The sequence below is a fragment of the Tachyglossus aculeatus genome, chromosome Y4, assembly GCF_015852505.1.
Source record: "Tachyglossus aculeatus isolate mTacAcu1 chromosome Y4, mTacAcu1.pri, whole genome shotgun sequence".
Lineage (NCBI taxonomy): Eukaryota > Metazoa > Chordata > Mammalia > Monotremata > Tachyglossidae > Tachyglossus > Tachyglossus aculeatus.
Window position 1 is genome coordinate 2,259,461 of NC_052096.1, and position 21,367 is coordinate 2,280,827.

The 21,367-nt window shown below is 54.5% G+C and overlaps 2 protein-coding genes across 4 annotated transcripts; one reads left to right on the plus strand and one right to left on the minus strand.

Moving 5' to 3' along the window:
* Positions 1-5,210, plus strand: PFN1 (profilin 1). The gene is made up of 3 exons (XM_038768654.1): positions 1-211; positions 2,851-3,043; positions 4,726-5,210. The coding sequence occupies exons 1-3, from the start codon at positions 80-82 to the stop codon at positions 4,821-4,823; spliced, it is 423 nt and encodes a 140-aa protein (XP_038624582.1). The 5' UTR covers positions 1-79; the 3' UTR covers positions 4,824-5,210.
* A 1,520-nt stretch (positions 5,211-6,730) lies between these two features.
* RNF167 (ring finger protein 167) lies at positions 6,731-17,141 on the minus strand. Of its 3 annotated transcripts, none has more exons than XM_038768746.1 (10): positions 17,114-17,141; positions 15,326-15,431; positions 14,723-14,803; positions 13,893-14,018; positions 13,687-13,774; positions 13,512-13,602; positions 9,815-9,920; positions 9,566-9,659; positions 7,259-7,339; positions 6,731-7,088 (listed from the first exon to the last, which is right to left on the minus strand). In XM_038768746.1, the coding sequence occupies exons 2-10, from the start codon at positions 15,407-15,409 to the stop codon at positions 6,838-6,840; spliced, it is 1,002 nt and encodes a 333-aa protein (XP_038624674.1). In that variant the 5' UTR covers positions 15,410-15,431; positions 17,114-17,141; the 3' UTR covers positions 6,731-6,837. The 3 variants fall into 3 exon arrangements, with proteins under 3 accessions (XP_038624674.1, XP_038624675.1, XP_038624673.1); XM_038768747.1 differs by lacking the exon at positions 17,114-17,141 and adding an exon at positions 17,026-17,073; XM_038768745.1 differs by lacking the exon at positions 17,114-17,141 and adding an exon at positions 16,337-16,363.
* Between the last annotated feature and the right edge of the window lie 4,226 nt (positions 17,142-21,367).

Here is a 21,367-nt window from a genome sequence, read left to right on the forward strand (position 1 = left end):
AGCAGCAGCGAGGGAGGAAGAGGAGCGGAGCAGAGGAGGCAGGTGTCTCAACAGTGAACGAGAGAGCGAGCGAGCGAGCATGGCCGGCTGGAACGCCTACGTCGACAACCTGATGGCCGACGGCACGTGCCAAGACGCGGCCATCGTGGGCCACAAGGACTCGCCCTCCGTCTGGGCCGCCGTGCCGGGCAAGACCTTCGCCAACATCACGGTACCAGGAGGGAGGCCGGCCGGCCGGTCACCTTGCCAAGGGGGGCTGGGAGGCGGTGGGGGGCTGGGGGTCACGCGGAGGGGCGGCCTGGACGTGGCGGGGGTAAAAGGGGGGGGGGCCTTCCATCCCCACCCGAGAAACGGGGGCCTTCGGGGGGGGGTCCATCCGGGGCGAGGGGAGGGAGGGAGGGAGGGGCGGCCTGGTCCGGGCCCGGACGCCTCGGTCACTTCCGCCTCCCCGGGGCGGGGCGGGGCGGGGCGGCCTGGAAAATTTGGGGGGCAAAGGGGGGGGGGAGGGGAATGGCGGGGGCGGCCGGGGCCCCCCTTTCCCCCGCCACTTCCGGTTGCGGACCCTCCCCCTCCCCCTCCTCCCATTGTTCCCCCACGCGGGAGCGGCGCGTGGTCGCGCGGGCCCCCTCCCCTCCCCCCCCCCCATCGCCCCCGGACCCCCGGCTTCCCCTTCCTTCCGCCCCCCGCTTTGCCTCGGGGCGTAAAAGGGGGGAGGGGGCCCAGCCCAGGAAGGGGGGGGGCTTAAGGCCGGGCCCCCCCCCCCAGTTTCCAGACTGCCCGGAAGCGGGGCGGGGGAGGAGGGGGCCGCGCCGTCGGGGGGAGGGCCTGCAGGGCCCCATCCTGGCCTTCCCCCCCCCTTCCCGCCTTCCGCTCCCCAAAAGTTTCCCAACTTCCCGGAAGTTGGCAAAAGCCAAGGCCCGTCCCCCTCCCCCCTCTTTTCCCCCCCCCCCGGGCCCCGCCCCGTCGGGGAGAAGTAGGGGGTTCCGGGGGTCCCCGTCCGGCCAACCTGTCCCCGATCAGCGGCCGGGCTTCCTGCCCGGGACCCAGGCGTCCGGCCCGGCCCGGCCCGGCCCGAGCAACCCGCGTTTGCCCAAATAAGGACACACGGCTCCCTCTCCCAACGCCGCCACAACCGCTTCTGCTTTCCCTCCCGAGACGGGGGTGGAGGCCCGGGGGCTTCCCCTTGCACCCTCAATTCGCCCCCACCATCTCCAGCCTGTCCCCTCTTCCCCTTGCCCCCCCAACACCATTCAATCGTATTTATGGAGCGCTTACCGTGCGCAGAGCACTGTACTAAGCGCTCGGGAAGTCCCAAGTTGGCAACATAGAGAGACGGGCCCTACCCAACAGCGGGCTCACAATCTAGGAGTTTGGGGCCACCCAGGCCGAGCCTCTGTGTCCCCTCAATCCTGTTTATGGAGTGCCTACTCTGTGCAGGGAACTGTACTCGTCGCTTGGGACAGGACAATAGAACAGTGTTGCAGGCATATTCCCTGCCCACAAGGAGCTTACGGTCTAGGGGGGAGAGGGATGTTAATAGAAAAGATATAATGATCAATCAATCAATCGTATTTATTGAGCGCTTACTGTGTGCAGAGCACTGTACTAAGCGATTGGGAAGTGCAAGCTGGCTTACTCTGGGCAGGGTACTGTACTCATCGCCTGGGCCAGGACAATAGAACAGTATTGCAGACATATTCCCTGCCCACAAGGAGCTTACAGTCTAGGGGGGAGAGGGACGTTAATAGAAATGAGTTAAAGATATAATGATCAATCAATCGTATTTATTGAGCGCTTACTGTGTGCAGAGCACTGTACTAAGCGCTTGGGAAGTACAAGCTGGCTTACTCTGGGCAGGGTACTGTACTCATCGCTTGGGACAGGACAATAGAACAGTATTGCAGGCACATTTCCTGCCCACAAGGAGCTTTATGGTCTAGAGGGGGAGAGGGACGTTAATAGAAATGAGTTAAAGATATAATAATAATGATGGCTTACTCTGTGCAGGGAACTGTACTCATCTCTTGGGACAGGACAATAGAGGAGTATTGCAGACACATTCCCTGCCCACAAGGAGCTTACGGTCTAGGGGGGAGAGGGACGGTAATAGAAATGAGTTAAAGATATAATGATGGCTTACTCTGGGCAGGGAACTGTACTCATCGCTTGGGACAGGACAATAGAACAGTATTGCAGACACATTTCCTGCCCACATGGAGCTTTACGGTCTAGAGGGGGAGAGGGACGTTAATAGAAATGAGTTAAAGATATGATAATAATGATGGCTTACTCTGGGCAGGGTACTGTACTCATCGCTTGGGACAGGACAGTAGAACAGTATTGCAGACATTCCCTGCCCACAAGGAGCTTACGGTTTAGAGGGGGAGAGGGACGTTAATAGAAATGAGTTAAAGATATAATAATAATGATGGCATAAAGCACCTACTACATGGTAAGCGCTGGGGAATTTACAAGGTCATCAGGGGGCCTCACAGTCTTAATCCCCATTTTACAGATGAGGGAACTGAGGCACAGAGAAGTTAAGTGACTTGCCCAAAGTCATACAGCCGGTAATTGGAGGAGCCGGGATTCGAACCCACGACCTCCGACTCCAAAGCCCGTGCCCTTTCCACTGGGCATATGGACATAAATGCCGTGGGGCTGGGGGGGGTGTGTGTGAATAATGCAGGTCTGGGGGAGAGGCTCGGAGGGTGGGTGGGTGTAGGTCATGGGCAGGCTTTGAGGGGCTGGGGAGTGAGGCATTTCAGGGGGGTGGGCTTGGCTGGGTTCGAGCCTGGCCCCTCATGTTTGTGTGCGTGTCCGTGTCTGGGTGCGTGTGTGTCCGTGTAGCCGGCAGAAGTCGGAGTGCTGGTGGGCAAGGACCGGTCAAGTTTCTACGTGAACGGGCTGACGCTGGGCGGCCAGAAGTGCTCCGTGATCCGGGACTCGCTGCTGCAGGACGGGGAGTTCACCATGGATCTGCGCACTAAGAGCACCGGAGGGGCCCCCACCTTCAACCTCACCGTCACCATGACCGCCAAGAGTGAGTGTCGTGTCCCTGACACCGCCCCCCCCCCCCCCAAATATCTTGCCCCCCAGGACCACAAGCAGCGCGAGGGCCCATCGCCAAACCCACCACCTCGGGTCACCAGTGCTTTGGGAAGAGGAAGCCGAGCGGCTGGTCTGTGGCCACAGAGGCCTGCTGTGGGTGGCGATGGGTGGGGGGTGTTGAACTACAGAGAGAAGCTGTTCGCTTTGACCCGAGGGATCCTCTCGTGGCCCCTGGGGAGGCTAAACCAGTGCTCCCCGCCATCAATCAAGCAGTGGTATTGAACGCTTACTGGGCACCGAGTGCCGTACTGAGCGCTTGGGAGAGGCCGTGCAAGAGTTAGCGCACACCTCCCTTTGCCCACAGTGAGCTTCTGGTCTAGAAGGGGGAGGCGATCTTCCTCTGGGCAAGGGTCAGATTGGTTCATCTGCCTGCAAGCAGAGACCTGCAGGCCCTGAGGCCACTCACATGCCCCTCCACCCCCAGGGGATCCGTGGAGAAACCTGAGGCAGCAGAGGGGCAGGGGGGTGAAGGGAGCTGCGTTCAGGCCCCTGTCATTTGGGGCGTCCCGAGGAAAGAGGTGAAAGATCTGTCACAGGCTCTAACCCATTCCCTGGACCCACAGAGCGAGGTGGGTGGAAAGTAGGAGTGGCCCTTCGAAAGCCTCCCAGAACCCAAAGGAGCTTCTCACCAAGAGTGCTGGGGAGGGGGCTCATTGTCCCATCAACATAATATCTCTCCCCCGCCCCCCCCAATTTTCCCGGGCTGGAGACCGGCTGGCCGGATCCTTCCAGAAAGCCCCTCCGGAACAGGAGCGGGCTTCTGGCCTGCCTCTGTCTTCCCTGCCCGCCCTCCCTCCCTCTCGCAGATCCTCTCAGAGGATGGAGTCAGTAAGGGCCGTCCCGTCCCGCAGGCCTTCTCGGAAGGCTCTGGAGCCACCCGGGGAGGTGCTGGGAAATCTCGTCCCCAAGAGGCTCTCGGGCCTCGGTTAGGAGGCTGTTCGGGAACTTCGAGGGAGCGGAGCAGGGATGGGTAACTTTGCCCCTGGTGCTCGTCGCTCGCTGGGACCCTCAGGAATGCCGGCGTGTTTAAGCGAGGCCTCTGGGGTGGAGCTGGGCCAGCCTGCAGTCAGATTGGTGCAGAGGCAGGGAGGGGGAAGGGAGGGGAAGGCGGGATGTGGGTTTAGCTACCTAAGATTTAGGAAAAAGGAAAAAAAAACCGGGACCGTCTTTGCTCAGAGAACTCGACTGGCACCCTCCCCCTTGGCGACCTTTAACCTGCCCTTGAAGATCAGTCACCCGTTTACCTGCCCGACCCCAGAATAGAGGCTGCAGGGGCCGAAGCTGCCTTTGTGGTTGGGGGGAACTCGGCCGCCCCGCCCTCGACCTTTGTCCCCCTACCTCTGGATGCAGTGGTCCGGACCCCTCTAACTCCCATACGGCCACGTGACTGGGGGGGAAGGGGGCAGAGACCTTCTTTTTTTTTAAAAAAATGCCCTATTGTGTCCAGTTGAGCGACAGCTGGGCCTGTGAGGAAGGCTCAGTTTCCAGTCCCCAGGGCAGACAGCTGCTGGAGGGGGAGGATGGGGGGGGAGGATGGTGAGGCCGGGGGGCTGGGGGGGAGGGTGCCAGGGCGGTGTGCTGAGATGGTAACGCCTCGCCCTCTTCTCCCCACAGCGCTAGTTCTGCTCATGGGCAAGGAGGGCGTCCACGGCGGCTTGATCAACAAGAAATGCTACGAGATGGCGTCCCACCTTAGGCGTTCCCAGTACTGACCCCTGCCCCTAACCCCCCTCCGGTTCCTCCCACACCCCCAGCCGCTTCTGCACTCCTCCTGTCCCCCCCGGCTCCCCTCCTCTCCCCCCTGACCACCACCACCACCACCCGCCCCGCCGCCGCCACCCCGACCCCCTCATCGCTGCCAAAACCACGCGGGAGTCCCGGGCTGGCCCCTCATTCCGCCCCTCGCCGGCCGCCGAGACCCGGGCCCTACCACTCGCCCCCCCCCTCCCCTGTCCCCCAGACCCCCCGTGTGTGGTTGGGAAGATTATTATTTTTTTTTTTTTTTGAGAGAAAAAAATACATTTTTGGTTTTTTTTTTGTTTGTTTTTTTTTTCCTGGAAACTTATATTGGAATATGAATAAAACCAGATTCTACTAAACGGAGGCTGTGTAATCAAGGCTCTGTGAAAGGGTGGGAGGGGGACGGTGAGTCCTGGGGTCGGCGGCGGAGGGAAGCAGCGTGGCTCAGTGGAAAGGGCATGGGCTTTGGAGTCGGAGGTCATGGGTTTGAATCCTGACTCCTCCACGTCTGCTGTGTGACCTTGGGCAAGTCACTTAACTTCTCTGAGCCTCAGTTACCTAATTTGTAAAATGGGGATTAAGAGTGTGAGCCCCCATGTGGGACAACCTGATCACCTTGTATCCCCCCCAGCGCTTAGAACAGTGCTTGGCACATAGTAAGCGCTTAACAAATGCCATCATTATTATTAATCAATCAATCAATCGTATTTATTGAGCACTTACTGTATGCAGAGCACTGTATTAAGTGCTTGGGAAGTACAAGCCGGCAACATATAGAGACAGTCCCTACCCAACAGTGGGCTCACAGTCTAGAAGGGGGAATAATAATATTATTATTATTATTATGGCATTTATTAAGCGCTTACTATGTGCAAAGCACTGTTCTAAGCACTGGATTTACCCTCCCAAGTGCTTAGTTTAGCACTCTCTACACAGTAAGTACTCAATAAATGCGATCGAGTGAGTGAATGAATGGTGTAGGGGCCTGCCAGCCCGGAATGTAAGGTCGTTTGCGGGCAGGGAATGTCTATACGCTGTTATATTGGACTCCTGAAGTGCTTAGTCCAGTAAGCGCTCAAATACAATTTCAAATATAAAGCGTTCAAGCCCTCTGGCTCCTTCCACCCAGCACCATGGCTCGGTGGGAAGAGCACGGGCTTTGGAGTCAGAGGTCGTGGGTTCGAACCCCGACCCCACCACAAGTCTGCCGTGTGACCTTGGGCAAGTCACTTAACTTCTCTGAGCCTCAGTTCCCTCATCTGTAAAAATGGGGATTAAGACTGTGAGCCCTACGTGGGACAACTTGATCCCACTGTATCCCCCCAGCGCTTAGGACAGTGCTTTGCACGTAGTAAGTGCTTAACAAATGCCATCATCGTCAGGGTGGGTGAGGTGGAGCAGCGGAAGGGCGGAGGCTGGGAGGCCCGGCGGAGAGGGCAGGGCGGGTGAGCCTGTCTGGGTTGGAGGTCGAAGGTCGAGTTTGCTCTGAGGGAAGGGACTAGGCGGCCTCTGCCCCTCCGCTGCGGCCCAGGCCTGGGTTGGCGGGGTGGGAGCCCACCGGGTGTGGGTGCAGGGAAGCCTGGGCGCAGACCTGGCCCTGGGGGCAGGGTAGGGGCTGGCAAGGGCCAGCTCGGTTGACTCAGCCCCACGTGGAGGCAGGCCTGGACCTTCCTCTCCCTCCAGGCTGAGTCACCTACGGGACGCTGGGGGTGTCGCCCTGGCAACCAGCCCCCTCCCTCTCACCCCAGCCGGTGGGGCGACGGGGACCACCCCGCCCGCCACGGACCCCAGGCGGGTCCAGAAAGAAACCAACTTTAATAATCCAAAATGACAGTGGGCGCCCCCAGCCCCCAACCCAGCCCCTTCTCCCCATCCCCCTCGGAAGCCCCACCTGGGACGGGGGTGCTTTGGCATTGGAGGGTGGCAAGAGGCCCTGTAGTGTCCAAACTCACTCCCTCCCCCAAGAAGGGGCCTGGGAGAGGGGCCTCAGACCACCACGGGGGCAGGGGGCTCGGTTGGGGCGGGGGGGGAGGTGGCCAGGGAACCAAAGGAGGGGAGCGATGCCCCTCCGGGCGAGGAGCCCAGTAGCGGGGTTCGCTCGGAGGCCAGGCTGGCCCCTTCTGGGCCCTCCTCTTCCTCCTCTTCGTCCTCGGGGCCCCTCTGCACAGGCTGCTTGCAGATGGGGCAGGTCTTCCGGGTCTGCGTGAGCCAGGGGTCCACGCAGCGGCTGTGGTAGGCTGGGAGGGAGGGACGGGGACCGTCATGGGGGGTAGAGCGGAGGTCACTGGAGGCCAAGGCTGAGGTGACACGGGGCAGGGGTGGAGCCCGTGGAGGGGGCAGGCAGCGGATGGTCTGGGGGGAGCGGGGTGGCGGGGGATGGAGGGGGGGGGGGTCCGGGGTCCCTCACCGTGAGCACAGGGCAGTACCCGCAGCTGGTCTCCCTCTTCATACTCATCCAGGCAAATGGCGCAGACGTCATACTGGTCCCCTGGGGTCGGGGAAGACGGGATGGCATCAAGGGGGTCGGAGGGGGAATGGGAAAGCGAGGAGGGATGGATGGATGATGGTGGGAGTGGGATGGGTTATGGGGTCCTTCCTGGGGTGTCCTTCCCCCCCCCGCCCCCTCAACACCCCGCCACCTCCTTGCTTCACAGACCCCTCCCCTGCCCCTCGGTGCCTCTCTCGGCCCCCCAGCACCGACCCCCTCCTCGGCTGGGGCTGCAGGATGCAGTGGGGGGGGGGGGGTTGGGGGGGGCAGGGAGGGGCCGGGCCCAACTGCATCTCGGCAACCTGGGGAGGGGGCGGCTGGCAGTGGGAAACAGAACAGGGTGGTGAAGCTGGGGGGTGGGGGGGGGGGGAGAGGGGGAAGTGGTTTAGGGAAGGGAGGGGGTGAGGCCGAGCGGAAACTGGGAGGTGGGGGGGTGGGGGTGGGCAGGGCCTCCCCGTGCTCCTGACCTTATATGGCCACTCCAGGCTCCTGGGGCTGGCGCCTGCCTGTACCTCCCCCTCTCCGGTGTGGCCACCCACAGCCCCCCCACCCCCCCTGCCCTGCTTCTCCTGGAAGACCCCAGCTTCCCCCTCGGACCCCCCCCGCCCATCTCCCTCCCATCTCCTCCCTCCCTCCACCTGGCTCTCCTGCCCCTTCCCGTCTCACCTTTCTCCAGGGCCCGAATGCTTTTTGCCCCCTCCTGCGGCTTCCCGACTCTGGACCCAATCTCCCCGCCACCCCCACAGATCCCCAGCCTCTTCTTTGGGGGGCCCGACTCCGCCCAGTCACCCCCAGCCTCTTCTCTGGGTGGCGGGGAGGGGGTCCATCCCCCCCCATCTTACCTCCTTCCCTTCCCCACAGCACCTGTATATATGTATATATGTTTGTACATATTTGTTACTCTATTTCACTTGTACATATCTATTCTATTTATTTTGTTTTGTTAGTATGTTTGGTTTTGTTCTCTGTCTCCCCCTTTTAGACTGTGAGCCCACTGTTGGGTAGGGACTGTCTCTATAGGTTGCCAACTTGGACTTCCCAAGCGCTTAGGACAGTGCTCTGCACACAGTAAGCGCTCAATAAATACACTTGATGATGATGATGCCAGCCTCCCTGCTCCCCTCACACCCCCACAATCCATTTCCCTACTCCATCTCTCCGTCCAAAGCTCTGCCTCACCTCCATGCCTCTCCCTACTCACCTCCTCTCCACCCCTCCTCCCCTCCATGCCCCAACCTTCTCCTATAACAACCATGTCATTTCCTAAGCCCACACTGCGTGCCAAGCATTGGGCTAAGCTCTAGGGCCACTAGCAATCCCGAGGGGCCCTGTTCCACGTAGGGCTCACAGTCTGAGAGGGCCCAAGCGCTTAGTACAGTGCTCTGCACACAGTAAGCGCTCAATAAATACGATTGATTGATTGATATTTATTACTCTATTTTACTTGTACATATCTATTCTATTTATTTTATTTTGTTAGTATGTTTGGTTTTGTTCTCTGTCACCCCCTTTTAGACTGTGAGCCCGCTGTTGGGTAGGGACTGTCTCTATATGTTGCTAACTTGGTCTTCCCAAGCGCTTAGCACAGTGCTCTGCACACAGTAAGCGCTCAATAAATATGATTGATTGATTGAGCAGCGTGGCTCAATGGAACGAGCGTGGGCTTTGGAGTCAGAGGTCATGGGTTCAAATCCCAGCTCCGCCAATTGTCAGCTGTGTGACTTTGGGCAAGTCACTTAACTTCTCTGGGCCTCAGTTACCTCATCTGTAAAAGGGGGATGAAGACTGTGAGCCCCCCGTGGGACAACCTGATCACCTTGTAACCTCCCCAGCGCTTATAACAGTGCTTTGCACATAGTAAGTGCTTAATAAATGCCATCATTATTATTATTATTGAGGGAGAGCAAGAATCTTAGCCCCATTTCACATCTGAGGAACCTAGAGCTCAGAGCGGGTTAAGTGCCTTGCCCAAGGTCACACGACAGGTCAGGGGCAGGGCTGGGATGAGAACTGGGTCTGTCTCCTGGAGCTCTGCTCTTTCCACTGGACCACACTGCCTTCTGCTGCTCCCCACCCTCCTTTCCGAGGAGGCCCTCCCCTCACCTCCTAATTAATTAATTAATGGTGGCATTTGTTAAGCACTTACTATGTGCAAAGCACTGTTCTAAGGGCTGGCTTGCCCCCCACCCCGGACCCACACCATGGTCCCTGCCCCGTGGGGCTCACCTTTCTGGTAGTTGTGGGTCGGCACCTGCCTCAGCTGCTCCTTGGTCAGCCGATTCCGACGGAGACGCTTCCGCTGCTGAACGCAGCGAACCACCTGCGGGAGCGGGCGGCCGGGCACCGGACCCTCCCTCATTTGGGCTGCACCCTCCTCCCCACACCCGGCCCCCGGGGACCCAGGCACCCCCAGCCCCTCGCTCTCCCTCCGGGGACCCGGGTGCCCCGGCCCCTGGGGCACAGCACCCCACTCACCAGCACGGCCCCCATGGCCAGCACGAGGAGCCCCACGACCCCGGTAAAAGGGATGAGATAGTAGCCCAAGGGGAAGCCGCTCTCAGGGACCAGCAGCACTCGGGCCCTGGAGAAGGGAGGGGAGGGAGGTTAGCCAGGGTTGGGGGGCGCGGGGGATCCAGAGGAGGAAGGACCCTGCAGGGCAGGCGGGCAGGTGGGTCAGAGAGCCCAGCAGAGTCAGTCGAACGCATGAGCAGTGGCTAGAGCCCGGGCCTGGGAATCAGAGGACCTGGGTTCTCATCCCGGCTCCGCCGCTTGTCTGCTGTGTGACCTTGGGCAAGTCACTGTGCTTCTCCGGGCCTCAGTTCCCTCATCTGGAAAATGGGGAGGAAGACCGTGAGCCCCACGTGGGTTGGCGACTGTGTCCCTCCTGATTAGCTTCCATCTACCTCAGTGCTTAGTACAGTGCCTCCCCCTTCTAGACTGTGAGCCCGCTGTCGGGCGGGGCCGTCTCTATATGTTGCCAACTTGGACTTCCCAAGCGCTTAGTACGGCGCTCTGCATACAGTAAGCGCTCAATAAATACGATTGAATGAATCGTATTGAAAAACCCACAGACACAGGGCTGGCTGATCCCACTCTGTGAGGAGGAGGGGGCTGGAAGCGGGTCCACGTCGGCGGACAGAACTGGTCCCCGGCTTCAGGGAGCTCACGGACAATCGGCACAGGGAGGACGGGCACATGAACACCCACTCACTGTTCATAAGTGTACACACATACTACCTGAGAGGGTGGGGAAGTTGAGGGCGGGATCAGACGGGACCGGACTGCGGCCGGGGGATAACGGGGGAAAAACTGCCTGGAAGAGAAGCAGCACAGCCTAATGGGTAGGGCCCGGGTCTGGAAATCGGAGGGTCTGAGTCTCAGATCCCAGCTCTTTCACTGGGCGGCTATAAGACCTTGGTCAAGTCACTTTCCTCTTATGGACCTTCTAGACTTTGAGCCCGTTGTTGGGTAGGGACCGTCTCTCTATGTTGCCAACTTGTACTTCCCAAGCACTTAGTGCAGCGCTCTGCACACAGTAAGCTCTCAATAAATACGGCTGAATGAATGAATGGACCTCCGTCTCCCCACCTGTAAATTGGGGATTCAAATATTTGTTCTCCCTCCCGCTTTAAGCACTCAGTACAGTGCTCCGCACACAGTAAGCGCTCAATAAATACGATTGATTGAAGACTGTGAGCCCCGCTGTGACTGTCCGACCTGTCTTGTTTGTAGCTGCCCCTGTGTTCAGCACATAGTAAGTGCCTCAGTCTCGTCTGTCTCGCCGCCGACCTCTCGCCCACATCCTACTTCTGGCCTGGAATGCCCTCCCTCCTCATATCAGACAGATAATTGCTCTCCCCCACTTCAAAACCTTATCGAAGGCACATCTCCTCTAAGAAGCCTTCCCTGACTAAGCCTTCGTCTCCTCCCACTCCCTTCTGCGCTGTTTTTGCTTGCTCCTTCATCCCCCTCCCACCCCCACAGCACATATGTATATATCTGTAATTTATATATCTATTTATTTATTTAGATTAATGTCTGTCTCCCCCTCTAGACTGTGAGCTCGTTGTGGGCAGGAATGTGTCTGTTTGTTGTTCTATTGTACTCTCCCAAGCGCTTAGTAATAATAATAATAATAATAATGGTATTTGTTAAGCGCTTACTATGTGCAAAGCACTGTTCTAAGCGCTGGGGAGGTTACAAGGTGATCAGGTTGTCCCACGGGAGGCTCACAGTCTTAATCCCCATTTTACAGATGAGGTACTGAGAAGTGAAGTGACTTGCCCAAAGTCACACAGCTGACAAGTGGCGGAACCGGGATTTGAACCCATGACCTTTGACTCCAAAGCCCGTCTCTTTCCACTGAGCCATGCTGCTTCTCTGCTTTGTACTAATAAATACGGTCGAATGAATATCATTATTATTGTTATTATTGCTATCAATCAGTGGTATTTATCGAGCATGCCCTACATGCAGAGCACTGGACTAAGTGCTTGGGAGAAAACAATACAAGAGAATTAACAGTCACATTCCCTGCCCCGTAATGAGCTTCCAGTCTAGGTGTCCTTGAGCAATCAATCAATCAGTTGTATTTATTGAGCGCTTACTGTGCACAGCACTGTACTAAGCGCTTGGGAAGACCAAATTGGCAACATATAGAGACAGTCCCTACCCAACAGCGGGCTCACAGTCTAAAATGGGGAGACAGAGAACAAAACCAAACATACTAACAAAATAAAATAAATAGAATAGATACGTACAAGTAGAGTAATAAATATCAATCGATCAATCGTATTTATTGAGCGCTTACTGTGTGCAGAGCACTGTACTAAGTGCTTGCACCTGTATATATGTATATATGTTTGCACATACTTATTACTCTACTTATTTGTTTATTTTACCTGTACCGATCTATTCTATTTATTTTATTTTGTTAGTATGTCAAGTAGTGGGGGGAAGCAAAAGGCTCATCGGAGGGGCGGCTGAAGCAAAGCTTTCGCTGCGGAGAGGGCAGACCTGGGGCTGTGAGGTAGGAGAGGAGAGAGGAGCGGCCAGATTGGGTGGATGGGAATTTGGGAAGGGACAATCAGATGATGTGGTGGATCCAAGGAATCCAGAGCATCCGATAGGATGCGTAACTTTAGAGCCGGGGATGGGGCACGGAGTAATAACCTCAATGATAATCACAGCGATGGCAGGATTTGTTAAGCGCTCACTACGTGCCAAGCACCGTATTAAGCACTGGGGTAGATACAAGATCATCAGGTTCCACACAGTAGGAGGGAGAACGGGTATTGAACCCCCATTTTTGCAGAGCAGGGAACTGAGGCCCAGAGAAGTGAGGTGACTTGCTCAAGGTCACACAGCATACAAGTGGCAGACTCCCGACCTGGGCTCTTTTCACTGGGCCACTCTGTTTCCCACAACGATAACAACAAGAGCGGTATTTGTTAAGTGCTTACTATGTCCTAAGCACCCTGGCAGATGCAGGATAATCAGATCAGACCCAATCCCTGTCCCCTGTGGAGCTCACAATCTAAGGGGAAGGGAGAAGAGCTATGAAGTCCCTATTTTACAGACGAGGAAACGGAGGCCCAGAGAAGTCGAGTGACTCACTCAAGGCCACCCAGCAGGCAAGTGGCTGACCCGGGACTAGAACTCAGATCTCCTGACTCACAGCCCTGTGCTCTTTGCACTAAGGCTGCACTGTTTCTTAAGGTCTCATGATCCAAGGACCGGGCAGGAGAAGGAACAGGGGCCCTGACAGGAGGAGGTGGTTAGTGGCTGGGCCTGCGGGAGAGGATGGAAGGGAAGTGGGAGGAGCAAGAAGAGTACAGAGAGATCGTTTATTTTAGCATCCGTCTCCCCCTCTAGACTGTAAGCTCCTCAGAGGCAGAGAACGTGTCTACCACTGGCGGACTGGCCTCTCCCAAACTCTCTGTCCAGTGCTCTACATGCAGTAAGTGCTCAGTAAATACGATTGATCGATGGACCGATGGAGAGAGGGTGGGTTGGCTCTCAGTCCAGGGCTCTGCACACAGTAAGCGCTCAAGAAATACGATCGATTGATGGATTGACAGAGAGAGGATGGGGTGGAGGAGAGCGAGACAGGAGAAGGAGGAGTCCAGAGGGAGAGGAGCCGGAATTCGGCAGGGGTGGGTGGGGCCCGTACCCTTTGTCGTAGACAAAGAGGGAGCGCAGGTATTCGGAACTCGTCTCTCCCACGAACACGGACGGGATCCAGATCTGCCGCTGGATCTCCTCTGCGGGGACCGGGCTCGTTAGGGGAATCGCGGGACCCGGGCGTCCCCGCCCGTCCGCCCCCTCCCTGCCCCGGCGGCCCTCACCGCTGTTCCACACCATGTTGAGGAGCTCGTTGGAATGGACGTTGTGGACCACGGCTGCACGGTATCCGGCCTTCTGGGCGTTCAGGACCTGAGGGGCATGGGCTCATCGGGGGGAGGGTCGGGGTGGGCCCTCCCGCCCCTTTCCGGGCCTCCCCGCTTCCCCCGGCTCCCGGCCCCACCCCGGTAGCCTCCCAGGGGCCCCTGACCTTGACGTCGAAGTTGCAGTCGAACCTGCGCAGCAGAGCGATGAAGACCGAGCCGTTGGTGTGCGCTGGAGGCGGGGGAGCGATAGGGGCACAGGCGTTGGCCGGCTGGGCCTCGATGAGAAACCCCTGGAGCGGGGCCAAGGGGATCTGTGGTCAGGGAGTCCCCGGTGTCCGGTGGCCCCTGGCATCCCCACTCCCTCCCGCCTCCGCCCTTCTAGGCTGAAAGCTCCTTATGGGAGGGAATGTGTCTACTAATTCTGTTGTATTGTGCTGTCCCGAGTGCTTAGCACGGTGATCTGCCTATATCTGCCTGCACTCAATAAATACCACCGATTGACTGACAGGCCGACCCAACCATCCACCCTCCTCCCCAACTCCCCACATCCCACCACCCCCATCTCCCTCAGGGCTCTGTCCCCCCAAGTGTGCATCTCACAGGCATTGGGGGTGCTCATGGGCGTTCTCCGCCTCTGCCACTTCGCTTGGACTTAGTGGCTCGCGAACTTGCATCGGGCCACAGGTCCACTGGCTCTCCGGCCCCATGGATAATAACAATAATAACCATAATTACGGGATTTGGTAAGGGCTTACTCTGTGCCAGGCACTGTACCAGACGCTGGGGCGGATCTAAGCAAATCGGGTTGGGCAGGGTCCCTGTCCCACATAGGGCTCCCAGTCTTAATCCCCATTTTGCAGATGAGGTAACCGAGGCTCAGAGAAGTGAGGTGACTTGCCCAGAGTCACCCAGCAGACAAGTGGTGGAGCCGGGATTAGGACCCAGGTCCGGGCTCTATCCACTAGACCGTGCTGCTTCTCATGTGGATGCTCACCTGAAGGCCATCCCGGGTCAGCGCTGCGCCAAACAGGGCGGGAAGGTCCGCAAAGTCCATGCTGGAGTTGTGATCCGAGATCTGACAAGGAGATCTTAGTCTGGCTCCAATTTCCGCGCCCCCCCAGCCCCCACTCCTCCTCAGGGAGCCGGGCATTCCGCCTCCCCTTCCCCAGAAGTTTCCCTCAGGGTCCCAGGGGTTCTGCTTCCCTACCCGATGCTTTCCCTCAGGGTCCCAGGAATCCTGCTTCCCTCTCCAGCCCTTTCCCTCAAGGTCCCAGGGGTTCTGCTTCCCTACCCAACACTTTCCCTCAGGGTCCCAGGTGTCCTGCTTCCCTCTCCAGCCCTTTCCCTCAGGGTCCCAGGGGTTCTGCTTCCCTACCCAACACTTTCCCTCAGGCTACCAGGCGTCCTGCTTCCCTCTCCAGCCCTTTACCTCAGGACCCCAGGCGTCCTGCTTCCCTGCCTAGCCCTTTCCCTCTGGGTACCAAGTGTCCTGCTTCCCTCCCAGCCCTTTCCCTCAGGTTTCCAGGCCATCCTGCTTCCCTCCCCAACACTTTCCCTCAGGGTCCCACGCATCCCCCGCCTCGCACCCTAGACTCACCGCTCGGATGAGGCCCCAGGCCGGGCTTGTCCCCCACAGCATAGTGGCGGCAAAGAGGGGGAAGGGGACGGCCGCGGGGTGCATGGCGGGCCGCGGAGCCGGACTCCTAGGACCAGGTATCACAGCACAGTCAGAGCCTCTAGCCACCCTGTCCTGACCCCTCACTCCAAGACCCTTTTCCTCCCAGATACCGGGGCTTCTGCCCTCTCTCTCTCTCTCTGAGACCCTATTGCCCCCCAAATCCTTGTTACCCCGGCTGTGAACCTTGGAAGACTTCCCAATCAATCAATCGTACTTATGGAGTGCTTACTGTGTGCAAAGCACTGTACTAAGCGCTTGGGAATTATGAGTTGGCAACATATAGAGACAGTCCCTACCCAACAGCGGGCTCACAGTCTAAAAGGGGGAGACAGAGAACAAAACCAAACATACTAACAAAATAAAATAAATAGAATAGATATGTACAAGTAAAATAGAGTAATAAATATCAATCAACCAATCAATCGTATTTATTGAGCACCTACTGTGTGCAAAGCACTGTACTAAGCGCTTGGGAAGACCAAGTTGGCAACATATAGAGACAGTCCCTACCCAACAGCGGGCTCACAGTCTAAAAGGGGGGAGACAGGGAACAAAACCAAACATACTAACAAGATAAAATAAATAGAATAGATATGTACAAGTAAAATAAATAGAGTAACGCATATGTACAAACATATATACATATATACAGGTGCAGTGGGGAAGGGAAGGAGGTAAGTTGGGGGGGATGGAGAATAGATATGTACAAGCAGAGTGATAAATATGTACAAACATACATACAGGCGCTGTGGGGAAGGGAAGGAGGTTCCCAAGCGCTTAGTCCAGTGCTCTGCACACAGTAAGCGCTCAATAAATACGACTGAATGAATGAATGAAAAGGGATGGAGAGGTGGACTGGACATTGGGATGGGAGAAGACCAGAATGCTTGGGTCCCTAGGAGAAAGGTGAGTAGGGCATCCCTAACTCACCCAGGATGGATCAGATTTATCATCATCATCATCAATCGTATTTATTGAGCGCTTACTATGTGCAGAGCACTGTACTAAGCGCTTGGTAAGTCCAAATTGGCAACATATAGAGACAGTCCCTACCCAACAGTGGGCTCACAGTCTAAAAGGGGGAGACAGAGAACAAAACCAAACATACTAACAAAATAAAATAAATAGAATAGATATGTACAAATGAAATAGAGTAAAAAATTTAGGGTTAATAATTGGGGAGGGGGATGCTGGTGGGGGGGGGGAGGACCAATTTGTACTTCCCAAGCGCTTAGTACAGTGCTCTGCACATAGTAAGCGCTCAATAAATACGAGACTGTGAGCCCACTGTTGGGTAGGGACTGTCTCTCTATGTTGCCAATTTGTACTTCCCAAGCGCTTAGTCCAGTGCTCTGCACATAGTAAGCGCTCAATAAATACGATTGATGATGATTGATGATGATGACCAGCTGACAAGAAAGGCACTTCCGGTGAAAGACAGGGGGGGAAATCCCAACGAGGAGGGGACTTCCGCCCCTTGGCACAAGGCCTTCCGGTAAGGGCAGAGGCACTTCCGGTAACCCGAAGCCCCTCTGCCAGGCCGGGGGACTTCCGGCCCGCTTGCCGAAGGGTCTTGTGGGAGGGGCGGCCCTGGTGTCTGAAGAAGAAGGGCTCCCTACCGGTCTGAAGCCCGGACCCCCTGACTCAGGGAGGCCGATCCTGGCCGCTGTGCCCCCGCTACCCCACCCACAGCAACTGTTTACACACCTCTCCTCCCTCTAGCCGCCGCCGCCGCTACTTGCGCCCCAAATCTCGCGAGATCTCCCTGCCCCCCTCCCCGCGTTCCCTCCTGCCCCAACGGCCGCCGGAAAATCTCGCGAGACCAACCCGGGCCCGATGGGGTGGGATGGGGGGGGGCCTTCATTTAGTCAGTCAGTCAATCATCATCAATCGTATTTATTGAGCGCTTACTAGGTGCAGAGCACTGTACTGAGCGCTTGGGAAGTCCAAGTTGGCAACATAGAGAGACAGTCCCTACCCAACAGTGGGCTCACAGTCTAAAAGGGGGAGACAGAGAACGAAACCAAACATACTCACAAAATAAAATAAATAGAATAGATAGGTACAAGTAAAATAAATAAATAGAGTAATAAATATGTACAAGCATATCATCATCAATCGTATTTATTGAGCGCTTACTATGTGCAGAGCACTGGACTGAGCGCTTGGGAAGTACACATTGGCAACATAGAGAGACAGTTCCTACCCAACAGTGGGCTCGCAGTCTAAAAGGGGGAGGCAGAGAACGAAACCAAACATACTCACAAAATAAAATAAATAGAATAGATAGGTACAAGTAAAATAAATAAATAAATAGAATAATAAATATGTACAAGCATATCATCATCAATCGTATTTATTGAGCGCTTACTATGTGCAGAGCACTGGACTGAGCGCTTGGGAAGTACACATTGGCAACATAGAGAGACAGTCCCTACCCAACAGTGGGCTCCCAGTCTAAAAGGGGGATTCAGAGAATGAAACCAAACATACTCACAAAATAAAATAAATAGAATAGATAGGTACAAGTAAAATAAATAAATAAATAGAATAATAAATAGGTACAAGCATATCATCATCAATCGTATTTATTGAGCGCTTACTATGTGCAGAGCACTGGACTGAGCGCTTGGGAAGTACACATTGGCAACATAGAGAGACAGTCCCTACCAAACAGTGGGCTCCCAGTCTAAAAGGGGGAGACAGAGAACAAAACCAAACATACTAACAAAATAAAATAAATAGAATAGATATGTACAAATAAAATAAATAAATGAATAGAGTAATAAATATGTACAAACATATATACATATATACAGGTGCTGTGGGGAAGGGAAGGAGGTAAGATGGGGGGATGGAGAGGGGGACGAGGGGGAAGTCCAATCAATCAATCAATCAATCAATCGTATTTATTGAGCGCTTACTATGTGCAGAGCACTGTACTAAGCGCTTGGGAAGTCCAAGTTGGCAACATAGACGCTCAGAACAGTGCTTTGCCTAGAGTAAGCGCTTAACAAATACCATTATTATGAGACAGTCCCTACCCAACAGTGGGCTCACAGTCTAGAAGGGGGAGACAGAGAACAAAACCAGACGTACTAACAAAATAAAATAAATAGAACAGATATGTACAAGTAAAATAAATAAATAGAGTAATAAATATGTACAAACATATATACAGCGCTCTGCACACAGTAAGTGCTCAATAAATACGATTGATTGATATACGTATATACAGGTGCTGTGGGGAAGGCAAGAAGGTAAGACGAGGGGGATGGAGAGGGGGCTGGATGAATACGATTCAGTCAGTCGTATTTATTACTCTATTTATTTTACTTATACATATCTATTCTATTTATTTTATTTTGTTAATATGTTTTGTTTTGTTCTCTGTCTCCCCCTTCCAGACTGTGAGCCCACTGTTGGGTAGGGACCGTCTCTATATGTTGCCGACTTGGACTTCCCAAGCGCTTAGGACAGTGCTCTGCACACAGTAAGCGCTCAATACGATTGATTGATTGATTGTGCAAACATATATACAGCGTCCCGGCCCCGCCACTTGTCAGCTGTGTGACTTTGGGCAAGTCACTTCACTTCTCTGGGCCTCAGTTACCTCATCTGTAAAATGGCAATTAAGATTGTGAGCCCCACATGGGACAACCTGATCACCTTGTATCCTCCCCAGCACTTAGAACAGTGTTTTGCACATAGTAAGCGCTTAACATGGCTCAGTGGAAAGAGCACGGGCTTGGGAGTCAGAGGTCATGGGTTCAAATCCCAGCTTCACCACTTGTCAGCCATGTGACTTTGGGCAAGTCACTTAACTTCTCTGGGCCTCATTTACCTCATCTGTAAAATGGCAATTAAGATTGTGAGCCCCACATGGGACAACCTGATCACCTTGTATCCTCCCCAGCACTTACAACAGTGCTTTGCACATAGTAAGTGCTTAACAAATACCAAAATTATGAGAAGCAGCGTGGCTCAGTGGAAAGAGCCCAGGCTTTGGAATCTGAGGTCATGGGTTTGAATCCCAGCTCTGCCACATGTCTGCTGTGTGACCTTGGGCAAGTCACTTAACTTCTCATGAGAAGCAGCGTGGCTCAGTGGAAAGAGCCCGGGCTTTGGAGTCAGAGGTCGTGGGTTCGAATTCTGGCTCCGCCACATGTCTGCTGTGTGACCTTGGGCAAGTCACTTCACTTCTCTGCGCCTCAGTTCCCTCATCTGTAAAATGGGAATTAAGACTGTGAGCCCCACATGGGACAACTTGATCAGCTTGAATCCCCCCCAGTGCTTAGAACAGTGCTGTGCACATAGTAAGTGCTTAACAAATGCCAACATTATTATTATTACTATTACCCTCTGAGCCTCAGTTACCTCATCTGTAAAATGAGGATTAAGACTGTGAGCCCCACGTGGGACAACTTGATCCCACTGTATCCCCCCAGTGCTTAGAACAGTGCTTTGCACATAGTAAGTGCTTAACAAATGCCATCATTCTTCTTCTTATTATTATTAACAAATACCATCATTATTATTAACTTCCTTCCTCTCCCCCTCGTCCCCCTCTCCATCCCATCTTACCTCCTTCCCCTCCCCACAGCACCTGTATATATGTATATATGTTTGTACAGATTTATTACTCTATTTATTTATTTATTTATTTTACTTGTACGTATCTATTCTATTTATTTTATTTCATTAGTATGTTTGGTCTTGTTCTCTGTCTCCCCCTTCTAGACTGTGAGCCCGCTGTTGGGTAGGGACTGTCTCTATGTGTTGCCGACTTGTACTTCCCAAACGCTTAGTCCAGTGCTCTGCACACAGTAAGCGCTCAATAAATACGATTGATTGATTGATTGATTGATTGATTGATTGATTCTAGACTGTGAGCCCGCTGTTGGGTAGGGACCATCTCTACGTGTTGCCGACTTGGCCTTCCCAAGCGCTTAGTCCAGTGCTCTGCACCCAGTAAGCGGTCAATAAATACGAAGCAGCGTGGCACGGTGGAAAGAGTGTGGACTTTGGAGTCAGAGGTCATGGGTTCGAATCCTGACCCTGCCACTTGTCAGCTGGGTGACTCTGGGCGAGTCGCTTCAATCAATCAATCAATCAGTCGTATTTATTGAGCGCTTACTATGTGCAGAGCACTGTACTAAGCGCTTGGGAAGTACAAACTGGCAACACATAGAGACAGTCCCTACCCAACAGTGGGCTCACAGTCTAAAAGCTTCAATCAATCAATCAATCAATCAATCGTATTTATTGAGCGCTTACTATGTGCAGAGCACTATACTAAGCGCTTGGGAAGTACAAATTGGCATCACATAGAGACAGTCCCTACCCAACAGTGGGCTCACAGTCTAAAAGGGGGAGACAGAGAACAGAACCAAACATACCAACAAAATAAAATAAGTAGGATAGAAATGTACAAGTAAAATAAATAAATAAATAAATAAATAGAGTTCTCTTCACTTCACTTCACTTCTCTGGGCCTCAGTGGCCTCATCTGCAAAATGGGGATGAAGACTGTAAGCCCCCTGCGGGACAACCTGATCAATCAATCAATCAATCGTATTTATTGAGCGCTTACTATGTGCAGAGCCCTGTACTAAGCGCTTGGGAAGTACAAATTGGCATCACATAGAGACAGTCCCTAGCCAACAGTGGGCTCACAGTCTAAAAGGGGGAGACAGAGAACAGAACCAAACATACCAACAAAATAAAATAAGTAGGATAGAAATGTACAAGTAAAATAAATAAATAAATAGATAAATAGAGTAATAAATATGTACAACCATATATACATATATACAGGTGCTGTGGGGAAGGGAAGGAGGTAAGATGGGAGGATGGAGAGGGGGACGAGGGGGAAAGGAAAGAAGAAGAAGGGGAAAGAACCTGATCACCTTGTATCCCCCCAGCGCTTAGAACAGTGCTTTGCACGTAGTAAGCGCTTAA